This window comes from Leiobunum rupestre, chromosome 3, assembly GCF_980474605.1.
Source record: "Leiobunum rupestre chromosome 3, qqLeiRupe1.1.hap1, whole genome shotgun sequence".
Taxonomy (NCBI): domain Eukaryota; kingdom Metazoa; phylum Arthropoda; class Arachnida; order Opiliones; family Sclerosomatidae; genus Leiobunum; species Leiobunum rupestre.
In genome coordinates, this window is record NC_143386.1 from 73648109 (window position 1) to 73674347 (window position 26239).

At 36.4% G+C, this 26239-nt stretch overlaps 2 protein-coding genes across 3 annotated transcripts; one reads left to right on the top strand and one right to left on the bottom strand.

The window, feature by feature from the left end:
- The first annotated feature begins 6426 nt into the window (after positions 1-6426).
- Positions 6427-15901, top strand: LOC149954588 (BPTF-associated chromatin complex component 1). 2 transcript variants are annotated; one of them, XM_090167643.1, is made up of 5 exons: positions 6428-6591; positions 7583-7677; positions 8721-8822; positions 10499-10671; positions 15669-15901. In XM_090167643.1, exons 1-5 carry the CDS (start codon positions 6562-6564, stop codon positions 15776-15778), a joined length of 510 nt encoding a protein of 169 aa, XP_090023769.1. In that variant the 5' UTR covers positions 6428-6561; the 3' UTR covers positions 15779-15901. The 2 variants fall into 2 exon arrangements, with proteins under 2 accessions (XP_090023770.1, XP_090023769.1); XM_090167644.1 differs by lacking the exon at positions 8721-8822 and having other exon boundaries at positions 6427-6591.
- A 5045-nt stretch (positions 15902-20946) lies between these two features.
- On the bottom strand, positions 20947-25932 carry LOC149954589 (DNA oxidative demethylase ALKBH2-like). Its single transcript, XM_090169972.1, has 4 exons — positions 25877-25932; positions 22890-23131; positions 22708-22819; positions 20947-21460 (listed from the first exon to the last, which is right to left on the bottom strand). The coding sequence occupies exons 1-4, from the start codon at positions 25930-25932 to the stop codon at positions 20947-20949; spliced, it is 924 nt and encodes a 307-aa protein (XP_090026098.1).
- Positions 25933-26239: the final 307 nt, after the last annotated feature.

The window sequence follows — 26239 nt, forward strand, 5'->3', positions numbered from 1 at the left end:
CATCAGTCATCAAAGGCGATCCGCTGCAAGTTAACCAGCCGTGCTTTACACAGCAGTTGTACGATAACGCTGATTTTAACGTACGTACAATCGACGGATATAACATTTTTCACGTCATGGGTGGCATTTCCTGTATTACACCAAAACATGCAGTAGCCCAAATCAATTTGTCCCTCGGCTTAAAATGATACCCCTACCTGAGGTTTCTGGAAGTCACGGAACTGTTCAACTGATCCATTTTAAAAGGACAAAACCTAAAGGCTTAACTAAAATTAAGATAAAAGATCTCAAGGAAATCTATACGCCATCTGTGATTCCATCTGTGCCTGATCTTCTATAGCTCTATGGGAAAAGCAAAGATATTCCTGGCCTCTTCGGATGGAATGGATTTATGGAAGATATCACGAGAGACATTTCTTATGAACACACGTTTGTTAATTACCAATGCTCCTCCAAGTGATTATGATATAATATTCACATCATTGTTGGCCCGTGTAGAGAAGACTAAAGCCGTAGACCAAGTTACCCGTCTGGTGATATTTGACCAACCCCTCTACCTCAAGGCACGAGATATTCTTGCTAGCCGTCCTGATGATCTTGCTCTGTCAAATGTAGCTACGAGGCTCGGTGGTTTTCATTTACTGATGTCCTTTATAGGGGCAATTGGTTTCATTATACGACTGAACTTTTCAATACCATATAGGCGGCGAACGCATCTGAAAAACAAGTTGGCAAGCCAAAATATACCTCTCCTCGGAAGAATTGTCCCTAGTGGTATTAATTTCTCGAGATAACCCTTAAAGATATATCTCCGCAATTTAGAGTTATTTGTTAAAAATATTAACCCATTTCTATCCCGCCCGGTATAAAATTTTAATTATAATTAAAATAATTGAGACGAAATGACCAATTTTAATTTATTCAGAATATCATAAGTTAAGTAGTTACAACAGTAAGTTAGACGTACTATAACAATGCACAATTGAATTAAACCCTTTTACAGAACAAGTTTATCAGTTAAATATAATACGAAGCAAATTTTTATGAAATATCTACAGAGGCTTTTTGGAATTACTCGCTTACGAAATACTTGCCGCATCTTTAACGCTCATTTTATTTCAACACTCGCCCTTGATGAAGATACCGTAGATATCTGGTAGTGGACGACTCGTTCACTTCCTGTTGACGTTGTGACGCATACCACATGAAAAAGACCAATGCCGTCCAATTTCCAATATCATATAATGACTCGCACACCCAAGAAATCATTGACTGCGTTAGAAATCGTAGATATCCAAATATCTACACCAAATGTATTTACAAGAAGCAAAAACCTTACCATCAACAAAGCACAGAGAGCCACTTGACTAACCGCCAGCTCTTAAAGCAATTAACGTTAAATTATATCCTTTGAATTAACAGAACTATATATAGGTCGTTAAGAAAGTGGACCACCCACAGGGTCTACCCTTTAACCCTCTTATCTCGGCTGACTGCGCTAAAACAAGATTTAACCTTTAAAAAATACCAGATTAGGCCTTCATAAATTCATTAATAAAAAAAGACTTTATTACCTATTATGCTTACGATGCCTGTCTTAATTTCAGTGAATCTAAGCAGCTATCGGTGGTTCTGTGGTAGAGCGCTCGACTGCCAAGCCGAATGGTCTGGGTTCGAAACCTGGGTGGCGCATTTGTTTTTAATCAATAGAGAATCGCTAAATTAGAATTTCTTCGATGCAATAATTTCAAATTCAATTCTATTTCAATTAAACCAAAATTTCGTACTCTATTAAATACGCTTCCGATAAAGCTGAAGGTCTAATTTTCAATAAGGCGTAACAAGTGTCGGTGGTTCTGTGGTAGAACGTCCACCTGTCAATCAGGAGGTCTCGGGTTCAAATCCCGCCCGATGCGATCGCAAATTGATACTAAGACGAATACCGTGTACAACTGGTGGAAACCCTGCCATTGGACGTTGAGAGGTAGCATTACACTCAGCACTCGGTCCGTCCCAAAGTCATTAAGAAGAAGTTGGAGAGAAAACGCCCATATAAACACAACAGACTCAACATGCACATCCATCAGAACACAAACACAACAAATTCAACACTCACAACCTACGCATAAACATTACAAAAACCGTAATACACCAAACCGTCACGACGGTGAGCGAAAAAACACCATCCAAACCAAACCGCAAATGCATCCGTTAACGCTCACCGTCACACGGTGGTTTTGCCAACCCTTTGAGAAACTGCGTACGCAGTGATTACACTTTGCACCGAAACCACAGACCCACCCACAGACCCACCCACAGACAGACACGGTCGTTGTATAACCCCTCCTAGGGGACTTTGTCCCCTCGGAGAGGTAAAAATCTGGTCTGACCACGCCTACGCAAGGGCAATATGACCTCATATGTTGGCTCACAGAACTTTGACCAAAATAGTGATTCAATCAATGTCGCACACAACGGTTGTTCAATTCGAGGAGATTTTATATAACATGGACAGAACAGTGATTCTTTGTAATGATGTGAAGGAAATTGTGAAAGAGGTGCAAGAAGAATTAGAACCCAAGCTTCAACTATTGGCAGAACGTGGCCCCACTACCAAGCTCTGGGTAGTACATTTTGAAATGGTAACTTTGATTAAACACATCATTGAAGCCGAAAGAAGCGGCAACTGGGATCTACACTTTCAAACTATAAATGAAATGCTACCTTTCTTTCACGCCAGTGGCCTTAATCTGTATGCCAAATGCAGCCATCTTTACCTCCAGGACATACATAACTTGAAAACTGAATTGCCACCTGCAGAATACGAAAGTTTTTCCACCGGAGGTTTCATTATTAGTAGTTCTAAGTGAGAAACTGTGGTGTGGAACCGGGAGTGATATGACCATTGAACAGACTTTAATGAAGTCAATGAAGTCTCACTTATGGCCGTGGAGTAACTGAGGGCATTGTGACAAGATGGACACAATTAAGGGATGACAGCAATGCATAATGTGTGCCAAAAGATTGAGCAATTTACGGGAGTGGAACTCGCAACGTCAGAACAGCACGTTGACAGCAGAGATACTTGGCAAAACCGAGACAACACTGACGTACAAAAGTTTCTGAATTGGTTCGACGAGCATCCTCCTTTCGCAGAGACCACTAACCTAATGTCACTAACGTTGTCGCGGATGAGATGATCAACTGCCACTTGTCCAAGTAGGTGGGAGTGAAAGGTATACAGCGCATTGTGGTTGTGATTTTCAAGCTGTAAAATTCAAACGAAATGATAGGGTGCAGCCCCTGGCGATCATGAACCACACTTTTCCAACGAATATGCATCGTTAAACATTCAACTGCAAGAATTGTTGCGTTACGAACTTAACCCCTAACCTCTCCCTCTTTTCGATGAGCATGGGAACAAAATCGAGCTTGTAAAGGGCTTTTGCGCCAAATGACCAGGTGCACTTGAACGATACAAAATATGTCATGGACGGAGGGTTTTTGTGACACAGGGTCAAATGGCAACACGGCCATACATATTCCGAAATTTTCAGCGGTTATGTATCATATTGTTAAGTCAAACTACAAATCAAAAGCCGTGGTAATTTTAGATGGCTGCCCTGTCGAAGCTTGTGAAAGCACCAAGCGCATAGAACGCTTGAGAAGAGCGCAAAGAAAACATTCTGTTTCAATATCATTTACAGAATCGATGGTGCCCACTGTCTCGCGGGAGAGTTTCCTTGCAAACCCCAAAAACAAGAGCCGGTTTATATCTACATGTATTCTAATGGGAAAATTTTATGATGCAAAAATTGAATCACATCAAGCTGCGGAAGACGCTGATATCCTAATTATCACAACAGCTCTCATGTTGGCCACGTCAAATGAATCTGTAACAGTGGTGGGGTAAGATATCGACCTTTTGGAGATTTTGATTGGTCTGTGTAGCCCTGATATAAGAATGTATTTTTTTCTGAAAGCAGGAAAAGGAAAGGTGCTTTATTTAATCAAGGAAAACTGTCCTGCAGAAGAACAATCACTTGCAACCAGCCGGGTTATGTGGACCGCTGTGTGCCCGTCGTTTGTCTTTAGGAGCTCTCTCAAAAGGGTTTGACTCTTTACGTAGGTAGGTAGGGTGTCGGCTGGAGTTGCTACAGCATCCACTCTTAATCCCACTGCTGTGTGCGAAGTGGGAAATGGTCCACCCATTGCTGCACCTTCTGCTGGGTTGAGCGGCTTGCGTCGAAGGTGCGACCATCAGTAGTAGGGTACTACTACCCATGCTGGATTTGTCACCTGTCCGGGCTTGGGGACGCTGGCGTAGGGCACTATGATGATAGACCTCTTCTTTTATTTTCCAGAAGAAAAAGCCCCGACGGTGGCGATAGAACAAGCCGCACCTGGGCCAGGACCCGCCGCTGCCTTCGAAGAACCTCTACTAGGACCCTCTAAACGACAGCGACTCCTATCATTTTTGCTCATGTAATAATATAATTGTTATTATTACGACATTTTGGGCTAATAATAATAATAACAATAATGTAATGTAAAAATTTTTCAAAAAGTTTCGTTGGAATTGTAACTTTTTTGTAACTGAATTTGTACAATTTCGGACTTCATTAAATAATGTGAAAATTTCTTTTTGTTATTACGCTGGAATTAATACATTTAAACCAAGGAATACCTCTGCGTGTGGTTCCATACCAGAGTAGCAAACAAGATGGCACAGCCACAATAGTAGACTATTCCTCCTAGCACTCTTGATTTTACCTCTTTGATTTTAAACCGCGGCTCAGCACTAGCATAGGTAGATAGAGACCACTAATACCAATCGAATGACGCCTGAAATAAATGTTAATCGGGTGCCGTTGAAGACAATTCGTCGATTCCCGGGGACCTATATGGAGCTAAAGACTATACGGACCTATAGCTTCCACTGTTTTATTCACCTTCACCACCACATCAGGAGCGAAAATATTTGCCTCTATACTAGAGGAAGAAGCTAAAAAAGGGCGAGTTACCAGGTTTTGGTTAAATATAAAACCATCGAGTTTAGACTGTTAAAGGCTAAGCACGTTTAAATTATTTAAAAAGTACAGCTAAATTATTTATTTTAAATTTTAGTATAAAAAAATCACTTTGGTTAAAGTAGCCTAAACCGAGTTTATGTCTGTCTAAATCATAGAAATCTCATAGGTAACTAGAATGCTGCCGCCTACGGCCGAGCTTGACGCCAGTTCACCTTGATCCTTCAGCCAATGAGAGGCCGTAGAGTGGTTCCGCCAAGGAGGATAATAATCCTCCTTGGTTCCGCGTAACTATAGCGGGAGCTAGGTGAGGTCATTATCTCTGGTCACATTAAATTCTTGGCAGAACCACTCTTTGAGCTCTGATTGGCTGAGATGATCTGGCTATCGTCTGCCACGGCGTTTGGTCCATTTGCCAGTTACACGGCAGCATTCTAGTTACCTATGAGATTTCTATGGGTCAGGCTTTTATATATTAATGATCGGGCCTTCCGAGTTTTTATTCTATTCGCAATCGCTAATCTCTTCATGCAGAAAGCGAATTATTTCATTATTGCTTGTTAACAAAAGCGACATGATAAGACTCAAAAACGTTTAAACGCTAGCTTTGCCATCACAATTTTTTTTACTGAGAGCTAGTTTCACAACAGAGTACAGACTACATAGTCTATTAATTGGAAAAAATACTTAATATTTGGTCTATATACCCTGGCGCCTTTTCACTCTTAGATTTACTCGCCCGTAGAGAGAAATACGTTCTAAAACGCTTCACTTGGCGGCGCTGAATTGGACCAAAATTTTAATTTGGTTTACCTATGATTCCCTCCTCTCCCGAGTCTCCCACGTGACTCTATCTTTTCACTTCGTGACAAGCGTTGTTGTGGGAAACTGAGAGGTTCACCACGGACTGTATTAAATTTACAGTCCGTGGGTTCACAGTTCATGCGGTATTCAAATTTCTGACTTCAAGTTTATCGGGTCAGGTCAGGTTTCAATTTTATCGGGCCTTGGCGGGTCGGGTTTAAAATTTTACAAATTTTATCGGGCCGGGGCGGGTCGGCTTTCAATTTTGGCGGGCCGGGTCGGGTCGGGTTTCAGTTTTAAAGAATTTTGGCGGGTTGGGTCGGGTCGGGTTTTCGAAATAGCCGGCCCGACTCATCTCTACGGTGATGCTAACCTCTCACAGCCGAAATATTCGCGAATCACATCAGAGTACCAAAAAGATTACAAACACGAAAATGTGATTTTTTATTTTCTCAACTACTCAACAGGCGTCGCTTAAACGTAGTACCCCAGGAATACCGAACAGCTGCCGGTTGCCTGCTTGGCGTCGCTTCCGTATTAACCGCGCGTAGAATATTGTGTCTATTTCTCTATAATGTCTATGAGCGTAGTGAGCAAGACGCCTAAAGTTATTGCTTTGTTTTTATAAATTTTCGGCGTTTGATTCCATTATCTCTTTCTTTTATAACCCTGTTTTCCTATATCTTTTCACTATCGGCATTTTTCTCATTCGTATAGTTAAGGGAAAATGAATCACTCCACAAGCTCAGCAACCAAAGTAAGTGAACTTGGGGCTCTTCATTGCTAATGGAAAGTATATTGTATACTTTAAAAGTTTAATAAATATTAACATGCTGCATTTTTTGTTGTGAATACCATTGAACTTGACATTTCTTCTCTTGGAACATACTCAAATGATAGAAACATTCCGGACATCTATCGACCATTAAAACATTTACGTTTAAGTGGCCAAACATGAATTTATGTAATTTTTTATACTAACCACATACTTACGGAAAAGTGTACCTTGTTCATCACAGATTTACTCCCCAATTTCTGGTAGGGAGTGTTAATTTGAAAAGATGACAAGCTTGGTGGGGGTGTTATCAAAAAAAGCCTAGACTGGAAAATTGAAGTTGAAACCTTTCTAGTTAATTTGGAAACCAATAATATCAAATCTTGACTTAGTAGGTTTTGGTCCAAGGCCTCTCAAAACTTTCTTTAGCATTTTATCTGAGCTTAATTGTGACACAACATATATTTATATATATTTTATTTTGGCCTTTACCTCACTGATACATAAGTGAAGCCAGCTTTAATGCTTAAGTTAACTTACGCGTGAATAAACTTGCCATATTTGCCAATAATTAACAACAAAGTAAAACGTTTAATGGAAATGGGCCAAAACATCATTAAACCATAATAACTTTTCAAAAAATCAATTCCCAAGTTTTCAAATTTAATGATTGAATGTGTAATTGTTGTTTTGAGGGAATAAAAATTTTAACGGTGAAGCTGTTGTTGAGGGAAAACAGCAGAACAATGTATTAAAAATAAGCGTATACCATTTTTTGTGATTGAGCGTAAAAGAGAACAAAATTCCCTCTGCAGTGGTGGCTAGGCTTGGAATTAACATTGAAATTTAATAATGTTTCATGTAACATTTTAAGTATTTTAAAACACATGACATTACCATGTGCTCTTCCTAGCATGCACGAATATAACTCATAAATTTTCATAATGGATAAATTAATTTTTCTTCATTATAGGTAGGGGAAATATTTACAGCAGCTGGAGCAGCATTTACAAAATTAGGAGAGTTAACCATGCAACTACATCCTGTGTCGGAACCATCTCCTGCTGGGTATATTATATTCATTTATCAAATGGAAAAATCAACAATCTTTAAAAGTACCTTGGAATAGGAAGTTTGCGGGTTCAACTTATTTTAGAAATAGAAAATTTTGTTGGCAGAGATCAAAATTGTGACCACATCTAGGGTGAAAAAAGAAATCACCCACTGCACTCTCGCCTCAAAATAACCTTTTGCTTTAGCTTGAATCATATGGTCTTTTAAATAAACTTGTTCATCTGCGAAAGGGAGTATAAGATGTTTTGAAGATTGTCGATAGAAATTGTGGAGCAGTTGTTAAATTTCAGATATCAGATTTGACAGTAACAAATCTGCAATATAGTATGATTTTCCAAGTTTTCGCAGAATATTTCACTAACAAGGAGAGTACCCGAGGTGTTTATTGCCGATTTTGTTCAAAGTCGGGCGTAATGTAGACTTATATGAAGTATGAAATTTCCCAAAAGGAGACGTTGCACTACCCATTCGATTTGCTATGGCAACCAAAAATGTTTTTGATCACTTAAAACAATAAAATCTCCATTTAAAAAAGCATGGGATTTTCTCGGTTTCACGAACATTTTGAAAAATTTTGAAAATCATGATATGTGTAATTTGGACCACATTTAGGTAAATTTCATCAAGTTTGGGTAAATTGAAACATTTTTAGGGTAAATTTGTAACAATTTTTGGGTAAAATAAGGAAAAAATCTTATTTTGGTTGTAAGTGGTCAAAAACATTTTCGGTTGCCATGGCAAATCGAATGGGTAGTGCAACGTCTCCTTTTGGGAAATTTTATATCTCATATAGATCTACATTACGGCCGACTTTGAACTAAATCGGCAATAAACACCTCGGGTACTCTCCTTGTAAGCTATTCAGAATGCCCTCTTGATAGGTGCACGTGTCCGAATTTTGTATTGGGCGGGTTCTAATAACTTTGGTTCATTTACTTCTGAAAACTATATTTAAATTTTTTGGTTTTTATTACATATTATGCATTGAGATTATAATCTTCACAAAATAATTGTTTATTTTCATGATTGGGACATAGTGGAAAATGGGCAGACGAAGAAATTGAAATGCTGAAAACAGCTGTAAAACGATTTGGAGAAGATCTAAATAAAATCAGTTTACATATAAAAAATAGAACCATGTGAGTTAATTGTTGTTAAAGTACTTTTTGTTGGTAGCATTTTAACAGAAATACATGAACCGATATTATCAGTGTGACCCTGTCCTATCCCGTACCAGAAAATAAGTGGTATATGAAATACTTTAAGTTGGTATTTGAGACAAATACCAACTTAAAACCAACTAAAAACCAACTAAAAACCTACTTAAAACCAACTAAAAACCTACTTAAAACGAACTTAAAAATAATGTGTAATTTTCTGACCACTAAAAACCAACTAATTATCAACTTCAAGAAAAAAGTATTTTCCCACCAACTTAATAACAACTTATTACCCCTTTAACTAGTTTATTGAAATATGCTGACCACTTGAGCCTACTTAAAACCAACTTAATGTCAACTAAAATGTGTATACCAAGTAAATACCAACTAAAATCCAACTTATTTTTTGGTAAGGGATACCTTTAACTCTTGAGGTAGAACCAAAACTATCAGTCTCAAAACTTCTTAGATGCCATATATCACTCCCCTATGTAGAATATCATGTTCTTTGACGAAAGCTTCAATTTGTGTATTCCACCTTTCTCCTCTTGAAATGAACAACCAATTTCCCCTTTATGCTTGAGAACATTTTGCTTTCAGTCTCGAGGGCTAAAATTTATAAATCCATTTTCATCCTACCCTTGATGATCATAGTAAATGCATCTCATAAGAAAAGCAATCACTGATTTCAAACACTATTTAAAGTGTCACACCAACATTTGAACTAGTTCCATGCAAGTTACTGTAATTTGGCTGGGAAAATTAGAAAGTGACTAGTGCATTTAAAAAGACCTGCCAGTGTAAAAAAAACAGTGGAACTATGGTTTGCAATTTTTTCATTGCAAAATAAGTGCGTGTCATGCAATAACAAGTTCCTTTGTGAACTTCATATCCAACTTGATAAAATAAACATTTTGAATTTGAAAATGTAAAGGAATATGGGAGTAAATTTACATTATGTAGTGTAGGGATCAAGCACGTTTAGATTTAAGTCAGGATGGGGAGATACAAATTTTATAAATAGTATGTGTTTAATGTTTTTTATAGAAAAATCACCCTTTGAGCCAAAATGGTTCACTAGTGCATTGCTTTTTTTCAGTAGTGCTGCTCAATCTAACTCCAGCGACTGTTTTGAACGGTTTTTCATTATAGTTTAACAATTTCTAATTCTTTCTTAACATCACCTGATATTGTTTAATTAGCCTCTTCAGTTTTCAGAGAGCTTCGTAATGGGCAATGCGAGGAGCTCACAAACTTCTTGATTTTTTTGTCCTAAAAAAGCAATGTGTTTTCATAACAGAAAAAAATCCATCAGTTTATCATCTTCTTGCATTAGCTGCTACATACTCTGCGTAAACTGAAATTGCTAATTGAGAGCAATTTAAAAAAAAATCTGACTAAACTAAAAAAACACTTGTATGTAAAATATGATAAAATGAAATTAAAAGTCCACTGATTGTAAAAAAAAGTTTTTAATAAAACGTTTTCTTGTAAAAGTGGACTTTTAATTTCATTATTATTGTAGAAAAAATCTGTCCGGTCCAGAGTGAGGATGAACACTAGTTGATTTCACCAAGGGACTTGGGTTCCCTGCACTATCTAATAGTTTAGTTGGATTTTCTGTGAGTTCCTATTGAAAATAATTCTTTCTTTAGATCACAAATTAAGAATAGTATGAAGCGGAAAGTTTTTGAAGATGCAGGAGTTCCCCTAAAAAAGCAAACAGTGATTGCTGTGAAAAGCCCCGCAACAGGTTTGACTTCACAGGATATTCAGAGATCATTAGGATCTGCTATTTTGACTCAAACGTCAACTACCAAGTCAGCAGGTTAGTTAATTCATTACTCTATGAGCACACAATTCCCTCTCATGATTTCTCAACAGTGCCAATCATCACACAAACTGATAAATCCTTCTTATCCATAGAAATATAACTTAATAGTCAACTTAACTTGGTGATGACCATACTCTGGTCGTTTGTGGCCCATGCTAAGTTATAAATTGTACTTTTTTGTGAGCCCTCATCGTATTGGTGATGACAAACCCTTTGATAAACAAAAATGTTCAGTTATTTTCATGGTATACTTATTTGATTTGGCAGAATCTAAGTAATTTATCTATTCCGCAGCCGAAAGATTCATCCTCAAACAGAAATCTCTAAAAATAGCTACAAGCTAGAATGTATTTTTTTTATTTTTATTGAGAGCATGACTTTTTGGGGCCTGAAATGAGTCTAGGTGGCGTAACCACGCCAGCTTCTCCAAGGTAGCAGTCAAATTAAAAAGCCATGAGTGGTTTTTTTTTATATAAACATATCGAATTATAAACAAATGATGAAAAAATATATTGAAATGAAAGTATCTTATTAGTAAAGTCAAATTTAAGAATAGCAATGACGAATAACTAATAGCGTTTGCTTTAGCCACTACCTATCTAGGTTTCAAAGGCGAACCAAAGGGGACGCGTAGCGATAGTTTACGGTCGCGAATAATGAAATGCATTTTGGCTTGGCTTCTAATTGCAATCATGCTTGAAGACTAAGCTTCTTCCTCTTATAAAATCAAATAGGACCAGTATCTCGTTGGTTCCTTAAAACCAAGTCTTTAGATGTGATTGAAATGGACGCTGGTGACATTTTTCTTTCCCCATCACCCAAGCCGGGGAAATTTCACAATGATATTGTAATAGTATAATTAGTCTTCGTCATGAACCTAATGTTATAGAACTCTATTCATATAATATGAACTAGCCGGCAACATTGAACTGAACTGTTTTGTTAGAAGTAAGATCATCAGCTACAAAGTGGGCAGTTTGCCACTTCCATAGTTGAACCAAAATTTATATATAATACTAGTAGTAAATTAATTTCGTTTAATACAGTTTTTGTTGTTCTTCACTATACCCCAACAAATGATACCTGCAGATTGTCTCAACATTAACCCTGAGTACAAATAAATAAGTGTGTTAAGGATAAGAGTACTGAAACTTTGATATTGTTTTCTATGGGCCCCTAAGAGTTTAAAATGTCAAATGAACCATGGTCCTATAAAGCCCAGTTTCAGAATTAAGAGCCCTCAAAAATCGGCCTAAAAACATTGAAAACAACAAAAATGTGAAATTTTTATGCTTCCTTGACCCCAATTGTTTTCATAAATTTATCACTTGTTTTTTTAGGGAAAAAGTTATAAACAGATTGACGAATATCAAAAGATCATTAAGAGATCTCTCGGAAGTATACTCACTGCTAGAATTAAAACTTTCTAAATTTAATAATTAGATAACATCAGCTAAACCCTAGTAAATAGAATTGTCAAAGTGTAAAGTCATACAGGGTGTTAACTAAAAAACGATAGAGCCAATTACTCAAAATGTGTTTTATGTAAGAATTTGAAATTTGCAGGTTACATAGAGGGTGCAGGGGGACAAATGTCAATGAAAATTTCAATGACCTTGAACCCGGTCTTCAAGGTCATTCAAATTTTATCTCGTGACCCATTAGGATTAGAAGAATGGTTCCAATTAGAAATGTGTTCTACGTTTAATTTTAAGTCTAAACATCTTTGAACCGATCTAATTTGACCAATGGGAAGCCGAGAAATGTTAGACCAAAGACCATAAGGTCGTGTGTGGTATTCTAATCAAGATACGACACTTAACGGCTTATAAATCGAAAACTACCAGATCTGATTGATCAAAATTGTCATGACACTCTAAAGTGAGTGTAAGAGTTCAAAATTTGTAACTTATGATGACCTTGAAACATTAGTTCAAGGTCATTCAAAATGTATCTCGAGAACCATTAGGATTAGGAGAATGGTTCCAATAAGGAAAATGCCCGTCAAGGGTTTTTAAGTCAAGTTACCTTTTACCCGAGGTAAATAAACCAATAAAACTCCAAAATAAATAAGGTCTCCAGCGCAGTTATACTTAAGGCTGCGAAAAGGTTTGGTATCAATGACACATTGTGCTTTTGGATCAAATCTATGTTAACTGACCGAAAAGTGGTATCCTCCTTGCTGGGTGACTCCCTTATGGTCTCCACCAGTCGTGGTTGCCCACAGGGGGGAGTTCTTTCTCCCCTTCTGTGGTGCCTGGTGGTGGATGAACTCGTTCGGAGGTTGAACAGGGGAGGATGCCGCTGTTTCGGTTACGCCGATGATATTGCTATCATCATTACTGGGAAATTCCCGGCAACAGTGAAGGACGTAATGAGGAGGGCCCTAGCATCAGTTGAGAGCTGGTGCAGGGAGGTCAACCTCATGGTTAATCCTAATAAAACTGTCTTGGTTCCTTTTACTCGTAGAAGGATAAAAGGTATGTTTGAGGGTATTTCCTTATTTGGAAAGGACCTAGTGGAGAGCACCGAGGGGAAGTACCTCGGGGTCATCCTGGATAGCAAACTAACATGGAAACCACACCTTGACTACATAGTCAAGAGGGGCAAAATGTTATTTTGGAGAACTAGAAGTGCAGTTAGCAAGACCTGGGGCTTAAGCCCCAGGACTGTGTACTGGCTGTACACCATGATCATCAGACCTATCCTGTCTTATGCAGCTGTGGTCTGGTGGCCAAGGGTTACTTTAAGGACTGTGCAGTTTGATCTGCGCACTCTGCAAAGGCTGGCTTGTGTCGGCATTACAGGAGCCATGAGAACAGCCCCAAGCGCTTCTCTGGAAATACTCCTGAATATGCTTCCTCTCCACCTTTTTATTGAGGAAGCTGCCCTTTTAGGTGCCTATAGGCTTAACCAAAATGGCTGGTGGAAGGCTAATAATTGGGAGCATAGCCACACCAAGCTCTTCCGAGATATGTCCAATCAGATGCCGATTTTAACAATGGGCTCTGATCTGATGGTTACTAAACTCCACTTTAGTAAACCTTTTGAGGTCAACTTCCCTAGCCGTGCGGAGTGGAGTCACTTGACCCTCGGTACCAGAGGAGAGATCGTCTGGTTCACTGATGGGTCTAAGACACACTATGGCACTGGTGCGGGGATGTATTGCCTTACTAATAATTTTGGCTTTTATGAAAGTCTAGGGATACACACTAGTGTATTCCAGGCTGAAATTTTTGCAATTTGCTCCTGTGTTGCTCACTGTTTACATCAGGGGTATCATGGGAAGGTTATCCAGATTTATTCAGATAGCCAGGCTGCTCTTAGAGCTCTCAGCCAGTATAGTATTCTTTCTAAACTGGTTTTTAGCTGCTTAGATCTCCTCTGCACTCTTGGGTTGCACAATAAAGTTCAACTTTGTTGGGTACCTGGGCATAAGGGGCATCTTGGGAATGAAAGGGCCGACGCCTTGGCCAAGGAAGGTGCGAGGGCTGGGTTCATTGGTCCAGAACCTGCTCTCCCCATCTCCCGAGGACTTGTACGCGGCTTAATCTCCAAGTTTATGTCGGATCGTCAACTCAGACAATGGTCTGAAATTGAGGGTCAAAGGCAGGCCAAAGAGTTCTCTTGGCCCTTCTAGGGAGAGAGCTAGAGAATTACTCTCGCTCTCTAGGTCCAGTATTAGGATTGTTACTGGCCTACTAACAGGTCACTGCCATCTTAACAGACATTTAACGCTTATCGGGGTCAGTGATGACCCGATTTGCAGATCTTGTCTAGCTGAGGAGGAAACTGCCTCACATGTACTCTGTAGCTGCGATTACTATGCAGCCCAGAGGTTTGAGCATTTGGGTATGCATCGGTTGGAGACGTATGACGTCTCTAATATCACGGCCGGGCAGATTTTAAGCTTTATGTCGGCAATAGGACTTATTTAAGTCAACCAGTTTGGGGATGCACAATGGACCTTAGGTCGAAGTGTTTGGCTTGCCACCCCACTCAATAATAATACAAATTTTGAACTCCCCCACTCAGTTTAGAGTGTCACGACAATTTTGATCAATCAGATCTGGTAGTTTTCGATTTATAATCCGTTAAATGTCGTATCTTGATTAGAATACCACACACGACCTTATGGTCTTTGGTCTAACATTTCTCGGCTTCCCATTGGTCAAATTAGATCAGTTCAAAGATGTTTAGACCTAAAATTAAACGTAGAACACATTTCTAGTTGGAACCATTCTTCTAATCCCATTAGTAATGGGTCACGAGATAAAATTTGAATGACCTTCAAGACCTGGTTCAAGGTCATTGAAATTTTCATTGTCATTTGTCCCCCTGCACCCTCTATGTAACCTGCAAATTTCAAATTCTTACCTAAAACACATTTTGAGTAATTGGCTCTGTATCGTTTTTTAGTTAACACCCTGTATATGAAACGGTCGTACAAACAAATTAGTGTTAACTACTTCACAAATATAATGTATCTAACAATTTCAGAAATATAAAAAAATTCTGTAATTGCATTATCCAAACATTTAGAATCAAAGACAATCATTTTTGGAAATATATTTAAAATATTCCCCCATTTTTGTTTGGCCCCTAACTACCCAATTAATTTTTAGAGATTGGTGGTTCTTAATTTTTCAAATAACTTATGCTGGTTACAATAGAATATCAAAAGACCAAAATTAAGTCGGGATTCCACAGTACACCTGTTTGGCCAGCTAAGAGAAAAGCCAAAATTTCCAGAATAAGCCCCAAAATTGCAAAACCAGTATGATGGAATTATAAAAATAAAAATTTGCCTGTACATGGAGTACACAGATTATACTGAGATTTCGTTATCTTTTTTGGGAAGTGGATACACAAATTATTCAGCCCCTCCCTTGTTTGTAGCAATTTCAATTCAAAGCAAACAAAGTTACTTACATTTAATTCAGATTAATTTAAAATCGTTTCATTTTTAAATAAATTGAAATTTTTTCCAGATTTAACGTTAAACATGCTGAATGCTACTGAAACTGAAGTTGATGTTGAAGGTCTTGGTGGAGCAGTGCCTCCAAAATTGGAATATGATAGTTCTTCTGAGGCATCATAATTCATGTAACATTAAATTGTTTTTAACTATTTGTGAAAAACCTATTGTATTATATTTTTTAACCAATTTTTGAGATGCAGTAATATGAATTTGGTCATTTGTTACAATATTAAATATTCTGAAATATTTTGAAATGTGTTAGTTATTTTCTGTGTTTAATACCTTATAACTAGGTTTTTTTTCTTCAAATTTTACTGATTTATGAAATGGCTTTTGCAGAAAATGGTAAAATTGGCTTAGCCCTTATAATAGCCAAAGCAAGATAAATGCCTCGAACCACTCACAAAAATACACATTGAGATCCATTTGATGTGCACAAAAAAACTAATATCTGGGCCTACTATCTGAAGAATCATCAACCAAATCACGGATAATGACATAAAACTGCGTCAGAAGCTCTGCCCAAACTGTTGCAAGAAATTTTATACCCTTAAGACATCTAGTGGGGTGGTGGAGTGGTAAGCACTTTCGCCTCGTAGTAAGAGGAGCTGAGTTTGATCCCAGCTTGTGGCACTTGGTGGAAACCAGGAACCACTCCTTCTGCGTGGAGTACTCTCCCCACTGGTTAGAGGAGTTTCCCTCGAGCACCTTGGTTTCACCTTCCATACAACTTGTTGAGGTTAAAGGTAATAGAAAATATAAGGTGCGTTGGGCTCGCATTGCATGAAGGGCTTACCACCACCCTCCTACGCAATGAAAGCTTTGAAATAATAATTTATTAAATATTTTAGTACGGACTTTCAAATTAAATTAATTTCAGTTGTCAGAAAACACTATTATAAAAATGTACAGGAGAAAACGTGCAAGAAAAAGACCAAATCTGTGGCAAGTTTCAAACAACGCACTGTCCTTCGTTCTTACCTGAATTGAGTCAACTAGTAATAATTCAGAATGCATATGTAGCCAGTACAATAAAAAATAACTAATTGTTAAGCGAAGTATGAGTTTCTCCCGCTTGGTATTTTTTTATACCAAGTGGCCATATTGAAAAAAATTTAATTGTTTTTGAAAATATTTTTATTAAGATCAAAATATTTTTAATGTAATATTAGTTTATTTTTAAATGTATATAAAAATAACTGTGCATTAAATTTATTATTAAATATTTTGAAATTATGATTAAATATTTTTAAATTATTAAATATTTTTAAATTAATAAATATTTTTAAATTATTATTAAATATTTTTAAATTATTATTAAATATTTTTAAATTATTATTCATTATTTTAACCAAATAATTAGTAATACTACTATAGAAAAAAGTTATAATTTGGTAAAATCTTAGAGATAGTGCCAACTCAGATTAATTTAAAATTTTGTTCTTTGGATTACACGTTATGATAGATTTTTAAGTCCTGAATCAGAATATATATACATATTAGCATTTTCAATTAGTATTTAGATTTATATTTTAATGTAAAATAATGGTATTTCAATAGCCGCGCAAAACTTCACAGATTGTTGACGTCATGAGTTTGGTAGATTTCGGCGCGCTCGAGCCGCGGGGAATTTCCAGTAGTCTTTTTCTACTATCGCGTAGAGGATTTGTAAGCGCGTTTTTTGACTTTCTTCTCGCGGTCCACGCAGTTCGAGATTCTCGAATCACGACTTCACGAGCCAGCTACGTGTAAAAATATTATTTTCAAAGTAGAAATTGAAGAAAAAATCGATAACAAGGTAGTGTTTATAAATTATATCATTATTTCTTATAAGTAGTCATAATAACAATATTTATATTCTACGGAAATATGCCACCGAAAGCACCGAAGACCGTGTATTGTGCAGTTCCTTCCTGCAGTAATAATAACAACAAAAGTGGCTTATCTTTCCATTACTTTCCACCGAATGAGGGTCTTAAAGCGTGCGAAAACGTGAAACTCCGATCAAAAGAAAGCGATGGGAGTAAAATATCCTCCAGTAATCCCCTAAAAATTCTATTTCCAGCTCGCTCTAGTAGCAACCAATAAACATCAACCTATCTATGACGTAGACAGTATGTGATAAAAAAAGTTACGCTATCTTTCTATTTTAAAATTTGAAATTAATCATGAATATTTATACCAAATGTTTTATAGCTATATTTTTATTTACTATATTTTTAAATAATTGATGAAAAAACTTCATATACGTAGAAAATTCTGACACTTATCTCTTTAAATTATCAGTATTTTAATCTGGAAAATGAAGAAAATTAAAAACACGAAGCTCTTTGTGAACTTTAAAATAACATTTTTAAATTTGATTATTTCTTTGGGTGAAGTGAACTACAGCGGGTTCATTGAATTTTATATTAATTTTGATTGCGCCTAATAGACCTTGTCACGTAGATTCCGAGGGTATTTTTTATTTTGGCCGCAAATGATTATTTAATTTTTTAATGAAATTTTAAAAAATCTCATTTTTTAGCATTTTCACGTGTTTCGTTGTACTTATTTCCGTCGTGTGTTTGGCGACACCACAGTTTCGGTGTCCTAATAATTTCCACGTGATATTCCCGTACTTTATAAAATCAATTACAGTTTTTGTTCATTTTCTAGGTGTTTTGTATTTTTGGGCCACAAAGTGATATTCCTGTACTTTATTAAATCAATTACAGGTTTTTTTCATTTTATAGGTGTTTTGTATTTTTGGGCCACAGACGCTTTTTTCTGGTTGATATTAAAAGTATATACTTGATGCGTAAGGATTGGTACTGTCCTCTAGGTCGCGTTATAGATGGCCCATCGCATTTTTTAGTATACCAAGTTACCAACGTCAATTTGCCAGAACGAAAATTCTAAAAAGTACATTTTTGGATAACGTGGGAACGCGACGCGGGAAAGGAAGTTTGGTCTGAACTACAGAAAAACGAACTGGGGAGTAAGTGCTAGGGTTCATATTTCTTAAAAATGACGCGAGAGAGAACAATGAAATTAACGATATTTATACGCCTTTATATGCTCTTTCGTTTAAAATTAATTTTATTCTGGGAGCGCCATAATTGAGCGAAATATCAATGACGTAAGCTTACCCAAAAACCGGCATAGGGTAGTATTCTATTTTAATTTTATAAAAATTGACGGAGGGAGAGGTTAATGAAATTAACGTTATTAGTACACCTTTAAATGCTCAATCGTTTAAAATTAATTTTATTCTGGGAGCGTCATAATTGAGCGAAATATCAATGACGTAAGCTTACCCAAAAACGCGCCGTTTTCGGGACCATGCCCGGCATAGGGTAGTATTGTATTTGAATTTTATACAAATTGACGCGGGAGAGGTTAATGAAATTAACGTTATTAGTACACCTTTAAATGCTCTATCGTTTAAAATTAATTTTATTCTGGGAGCGTCATAATTGAGCGAAATATCAATGACGTAAGCTTACCCAAAAACGCGCCGTTTTCGGGACCATGCCCGGCATAGGGTAGTATTGTATTTGAATTTTATAAAAATTGACGCGGGAGAGGTTAATGAAATTAACGTTATTAGTACACCTTTAAATGCTCTATCGTTTAAAATTAATTTTATTCTGGGAGCGTCATAATTGAGCGAAATATCAATGACGTAAGCTTACCCAAAAACGCGCCGTTTTCGGGACCATGCCCGGCATAGGGTAGTATTGTATTTGAATTTTATAAAAATTGACGCGGGAGAGGTTAATGAAATTAACGTTATTAGTACACCTTTAAATGCTCTATCGTTTAAAATTAATTTTATTCTGGGAGCGTCATAATTGAGCGAAATATCAATGACGTAAGCTTACCCAAAAACGCGCCGTTTTCGTGACCATGCCCGGCATAGGGTAGTATTCTATTTGAATTTTATAATAATTGACGGTGGGGAGGTTAATGAAATTAACGTTATTAGTACACCTTTAAATGCTCTATCGTTTAAAATTAATTTTATTCTGGGAGCGCCATAATTGATCGAAATATCAATGACGTAAGCTTACCCAAAAACGCGCCGTTTTCGGAACCAAGACCGCCATAGGGTAGTATTCTATTTGAATTTCCCAAATAATGACGCGGGACAGGTCAATCAAACTAACGTTAATTTTACACCCTTATATGCTTTATCGATCTTAATTAAAATTATTTTGGGAGCGACATTATTAGTCGAAATATCAAGGGCGTAAACTCACTAAAAAACGGGTCAAATCTTAATTTCCGCAATCATGCCGCCATGTTCTATTTGAATTTCCCAACAAATGACGCGGGACAGGTCAATCAAACTAACGTTAATTTTACACCCTTAAATGCTTTATCGATCTTAATTAAAATTATTCTGGGAGCGACATTATTAGTCGAAATATCAAGGGCGTAAACTCACTAAAAAACGTGTCAAATCTTAAATTCCGAAAACATGCCCGCCATGTTCTATTTGAATTTGCCAAAATTTGACGCGGGACAGGTCAATATAATTAACGATAATTATGCATCCTTAAACGCTTTATCAATCAAAATTAAAATTATTCGGAGAGCGACATTATTAGTCGAAATATCAATGAAGAAACTCACTAAAAAAGCACGCCAAATCCTAAATTCCGAAAACATACCCGCCATGTTCTTTTTGAATTTGCCAAAATTTGACGCGGGCCAGGTCAGTCAAACTGACGTTAATTATACATCATTTTTTAGTTAAACAGCAACTTTTAAAATTTCGTTATATTTTTTACGCTACTTTGTTAGTGAATTATCACTAAAAATGTTCCATAAAGAAAACATTGAAGTTAAATTCCATTTAAGAAAATGTTTGTTAAAGAGCATCGAATCTGAATTTTACCAGTTTCTTGCGTAAGACGAGTAAACTGAAATTGTATTAAATTTTTCAAATGGTTCTGAAGCCCTTCAAATGATCGATTTTTTTTTAAATACTAATGGGCTAGCGCCTCGTAGGAAGGGCCCTTTTCTAAACTAGCGCTTACTCGGAATATTCTTTTGGCGTTGCCACTGATTTAGCTTGGGAGAGGTTGTAGGAAACGAATGGGAAAAGATTAAAGAACAAGTTTTTTCGTGAAAGCGGTTATTCTATTTATTTTATTTTTCTAAAAATTTTCTCTTAACTAAAATTTAAATAAATGAGTTTTGTAAACCAATTTATTATACAATTTTTTTTTTTTTTGATAAATTATTTCTTAGGGTTTATGTTACATAATTTTTTGTCACAGATGTAATTTATTTATTTTTTATTTGTTTATGATATGTCTGAATGTCATGTTAATTCTTGGGCTTACAGCAGCTGGGCAACGTGGCACCGAATGGAACCAAAAATCATTTGTGGGCGGGTGCATTATAAGTAAAGATCCGTCCTCCAGTTTCAGTGTTTTCGTGTTGTGGATGGATGCCTTCGTTTGGTTTAATCTTTGTCGTACCAAATCTTTATGCCGTAGTATAAAATCTCTTTTCTGCCCCAATGATATGGACGCAATGGGAACGTTTTTGTCAAGGTCAGGCTCGTTATCCTGATGTTCCCCTATGTAATCCTTCCCATCTTTGTAACGGTTTACTAAAACAAAGTTGAAGTCAGCTCCGGCTATTTTGGACACTAGTTTGCATAGTTCTTTCAGCACTGGTGGCCACGGTTTGGCAGGAAACGTGTTACCAGAATAACTATACTTCAACCCATCGTTTCCGAACGCCACCTGTTGACGTGGAATCTCGCGCCATTGTCCATTGATTTTAATCTGAGACATTCGACCACTGAAATAAATAATTTGTTTTTCTAAAAAAACAAATAGTTCTTTTGAAAATTCTTTGTCCAAGAGATTGTAGTATGATAATCTAACACTTTCGCCAACAATTGAATTGAATTGAGTTTTCAAAATTTGATTTGTACCAGTGGCGTAGCTAAGACCCGCGAGGCCCCCCCGCAAAACAATATTCGGAATTTTATCCGGTATCTAGTATATACTTTGATATGAAATTAGGGGGCCCCTAAAGCTCCGGGGGCCCCCCGCACTGCGGGGTCTGCGGGGGCCTTATCTACGCCACTGATTTGTACGCATATGCAACGATGATAAAAATTTTCTTTCTTCCGAAAAATTGCTGGAATATTTCCTATGAAATATGTTAATATTAATATTGGTACAAGTTCAATGACGAAGAAATTGAACTTAAAGGCCGAGATCCTAAATTTGATTTTAAAGTACACTAATTTAACCACTAAGATTTATTTTGACGAGTGCCAGTTTGAATTGTATGACTGTCAGCTCTGACTTCTGTGACCATTGTAGATCTCAACATAACATATAAATTAACCACCAAAATTGCGATTAATCGCAAATATTGCGGTTAACCGTTTATTTACGGATATTATCCGTGAATAAACAACGATTTCACATGCAAAAAATAATTTATATTAAACGGTTAATTTTTATCGAAACGCCGAGCTCTAGACCATTGTACTTAACTCATAGTTGGTGCCATAAGTCTATAATATGTTTCAATAAGTGTGTCACTTTAAGAAATATTTTTAACTGAGTTACGTCATCACGGTAAGAAAACTTTCCCCTAGCGAGGCGCTGATAAAGGCCACACACTACACGATAACGAGCGGACGCAAACAGGAAATGTTTTGCGTATAAAAATAAGAAGTGACAGACTTATGAATCAGTGGCGTAGCCAGAAACTCGTCAAAGAGGGGGTCTAAGTATGTTAATGTTAAGAGGGGGGTTGAGAAGGCGGTTAAAATTTAGTACAGTCAAAGGTAGGCCCAAGGTTGGACACGGAACCCCCCCCCCTTGTCTACGCCACTGTTATGAATCAATATCATAAACTTATGTTGGTACGTATAACCTACATGTATTCAAGATTTTTAAGAATTTCCTTTCAATCATTCAAACACGTCTAAATAAATTGAGTGGAGCTTTAAATTTGAACACGATAAATTCGAAGGTGATCTCGGGATTTAAGAAATCCTTTGTTTAAATACAGTAAAATATCCTTACATTGTTTTCTTTGTTGAGCTTGACACCATGTCATCACAGACCGTCTCATTGCTTCTCTTTTTTGAGTCATTCAGTCGATGAACACCGAAAAGTTTTTCATACAAGATTCGACCTAAAAATCGTAAATTTTAAATAGTTTTTTATGAGATTGCTTATTAATATCTTAATTCAATTGGTATTACTTATGAAGTTTGGCCCCAATTCTTTGGACTCCCAGGTGACCGAAAACGGCGCGGATACTTTCGGTCCATTTTCTATACACACTTCAAATTGCGCCCATCCAAGATGTTTTGGCTCCACAGTTTTAGGCGACAGTTTTGCATCCCTCGTTGCCTTCCAAAGCACCAAAGTAGTTTCATTTCCATTAACATCTTCAACTACTTTGGCTGTTGTCCAAACGGACCCTATCTTTAGAACTATCTCCCTAAAATATGGAAAGAATTATAATCGGTTTTAATAACTAAAACCTTTAAAAAGAAGAAAAGGGAAATAGGGATTGGCACTATATCGATATTAGATATTGGATTAGATCACCTATAACTAGATTATCCACTTAAAAATAATATGGGTGGTAATTAAACAACAATTATTATATTCGAATAACTGAATTTTGTACACTATATCCAACAAATAATTAGGTTTTTCAAAGAAATAAATGTGTTCAACTCCATCCCAGTAACTTACTCAGAAAAGTGATTTTAAAATTATAGGCATGCGGTAAACTCCAACTACGTTATACTTTATTAGTAAAATACGCCTAATATATTAAAATGTTATTTTCAGGACGCGCCAATTTTTAAATAATTAAAATATTTAAGGAATGCAGTTCTACTTACATTGATCAAACAAACTCCAAGGTTGATAACTATGATAACCACTTAACTAGGTTTTAAGATGTAGCTTTGTATAAAAAATACGCTTTAAATAACCCAGAAGATCAAATCAGAACTTCACAAGTAAACAAAATACAATTCGGTGGACGGTATTTATGCGAGTGGTTTCCGGTCAAATTTCCCCCGCGCGTCACTATTTTCTTGGTAGTTTAGCAACTCTTTCATTGGATGATCCCCGTAACCAATGATAGAGAGAAATAAAATAAGCGTGCCCACTCCCGCTTTAGCCTTTAACCTTGAACTAATATCCGTTATTCGTTCAAGCTTTAAGTGCGCGAGGGGGGAGGTCTCCGAAAAATGTTTTTGGGGACACACAATTTCTACGACGAAACTCTGTGCCGATCCGTTCACTGTAATAAAAATATTGTCTGTGCCCAGTAAAAGTTAAAATTGCAATATATTTTCTACTTAAAAACTAAACTACCTATTGTTTTAGTATTGGACTTGGTAGTAAAACGGATCATTTGGGCTTACGCACAATTTTTAAGGCAGGAAACTACTAGCTAAAAATTGCATTTTTGCAAATACACGATTTCCACATGAATTAAGAACTACAAACATTTCTAAACGAACTAACAGCCAAATTCCTATACACAGAAAAAACTGCGTTTAGCCTTTGACGACAATTTTAGCACCACCTAATCACATATATTTCCAACACATATTTAAATGGTTTAAAACCTAAATTCATAGATGTTTTTTACATAAACGCCAAAATTGTAAACACTTAATTAGTGTTTATGATGCGTCGTTAAACGTTTATTTTGGCAACGAATAAGACAATTAAACGTTTTTCTAAACATGCCGTTAAATTGTGATCTTATATATTTTGGGGGATATGTATACAGAAAAAAAACCACGTTTAGCTTTTAAATACATTTTTCGCATAAACGCGTTGACAATCTAAAAATACACTTAAGTTACTAAACATGTTTCTTTATTTATCAGTGTTGCATAAACATGTTTAAGTTTCAGATGTGTTTAAAAAAGTGTTGCATTTTGTCATTTAGAAAAAAATTTATATCCTAAACATTGTTTTTTTTTCAAATAAAGTTTAATTTATTTTTTGTTTAGAAAAGAAGGGAAAAACGCGTGGCAATGTTTCAACTTTTTATTCTACCACTAATGAAGACTCGCGGGCCGAAAGGTCTCTAGTTACCATTAAGCTCTAGACACCCAGTAAAATAAAAATTTTGCATTTTCCCTTCTATTCTAAACAAAAAATAGTATTATTGTACCACAGCTACAAAGCATTTTTCAATTTATAAAGTTTAATTTGGTTTTCTCGTAAAGTACTCGTTGTTGAGCCATTTCAGTTTGAAATTTGAACCAGATTATTATTATTTAGGTTTTATATATATATAAATACAATTTTTAATAATAGCTACTTCAATTTAAGTAGAGGGGATTATACTTTTGATGCATTTTCTGCCACTTTTACTTCAAGGGGGAAACCCTCTTTCAAAGAAATATAAGGTCGAGAAAGATGCTTTACCAATTTCCGGCTCGCGATTTGACCAATTTCCGGCTCGCGATTTGACCAATTCAGATGTGTTTAAAAAAGTGTTGCATTTTGTCATTTAGAAAAAAATTTATATCCTAAACATTGTTTTTTTTTCAAATAAAGTTTAATTTATTTTTTGTTTAGAAAAGAAGGGAAAAACGCGTGGCAATGTTTCAACTTTTTATTCTACCACTAATGAAGACTCGCGGGCCGAAAGGTCTCTAGTTACCATTAAGCTCTAGACACCCAGTAAAATAAAAATTTTGCATTTTCCCTTCTATTCTAAACAAAAAATAGTATTATTGTACCACAGCTACAAAGCATTTTTCAATTTATAAAGTTTAATTTGGTTTTCTCGTAAAGTACTCGTTGTTGAGCCATTTCAGTTTGAAATTTGAACCAGATTATTATTATTTAGGTTTTATATATATATAAATACAATTTTTAATAATAGCTACTTCAATTTAAGTAGAGGGGATTATACTTTTGATGCATTTTCTGCCACTTTTACTTCAAGGGGGAAACCCTCTTTCAAAGAAATATAAGGTCGAGAAAGATGCTTTACCAATTTCCGGCTCGCGATTTGACCAATTTCCGGCTCGCGATTTGACCAATTGCCGGCTCGCGATTTGACCAATTTCCGGCTCGCGATTTGACCAATTTCCGGCTCGCGATTTGACCAATTTCCGGCTCGCGATTTGACCAATTGCCGGCTCGCGATTTGACCAATTTCCGGCTCGCGATTTGACCAATTGCCGGCTCGCGATTTAACCAATTTCCGGCGCTCGATTCATGAGGTCTTAGACCCAGCTCGTGGTTTTTGTTCATTCTTCTAAGAGTTGCTAATACTTTGGTATAAGCAAATTTACCGTGAAGTCGCTTTCGATATTTTTGGATTGAGCTTTGCTAGATTGCTATTCGTCTAAAAGTAAGGTTTCCGACTGAATTCTCTGTAATTATTATCGGATAATATCAATTGGAAAAAAGTATATAGGTGGGTGTTGGTACACCTGAAGATCAAATTTTCAAAGTAAGATTTTTTAATTATTATAATTTATCAATGTTTGTGCTCAATTTCTTTAGTTAGTTTCCTTTATAGCCTAAAATTTCCCGAATTTTTTAAATACAAATTAAC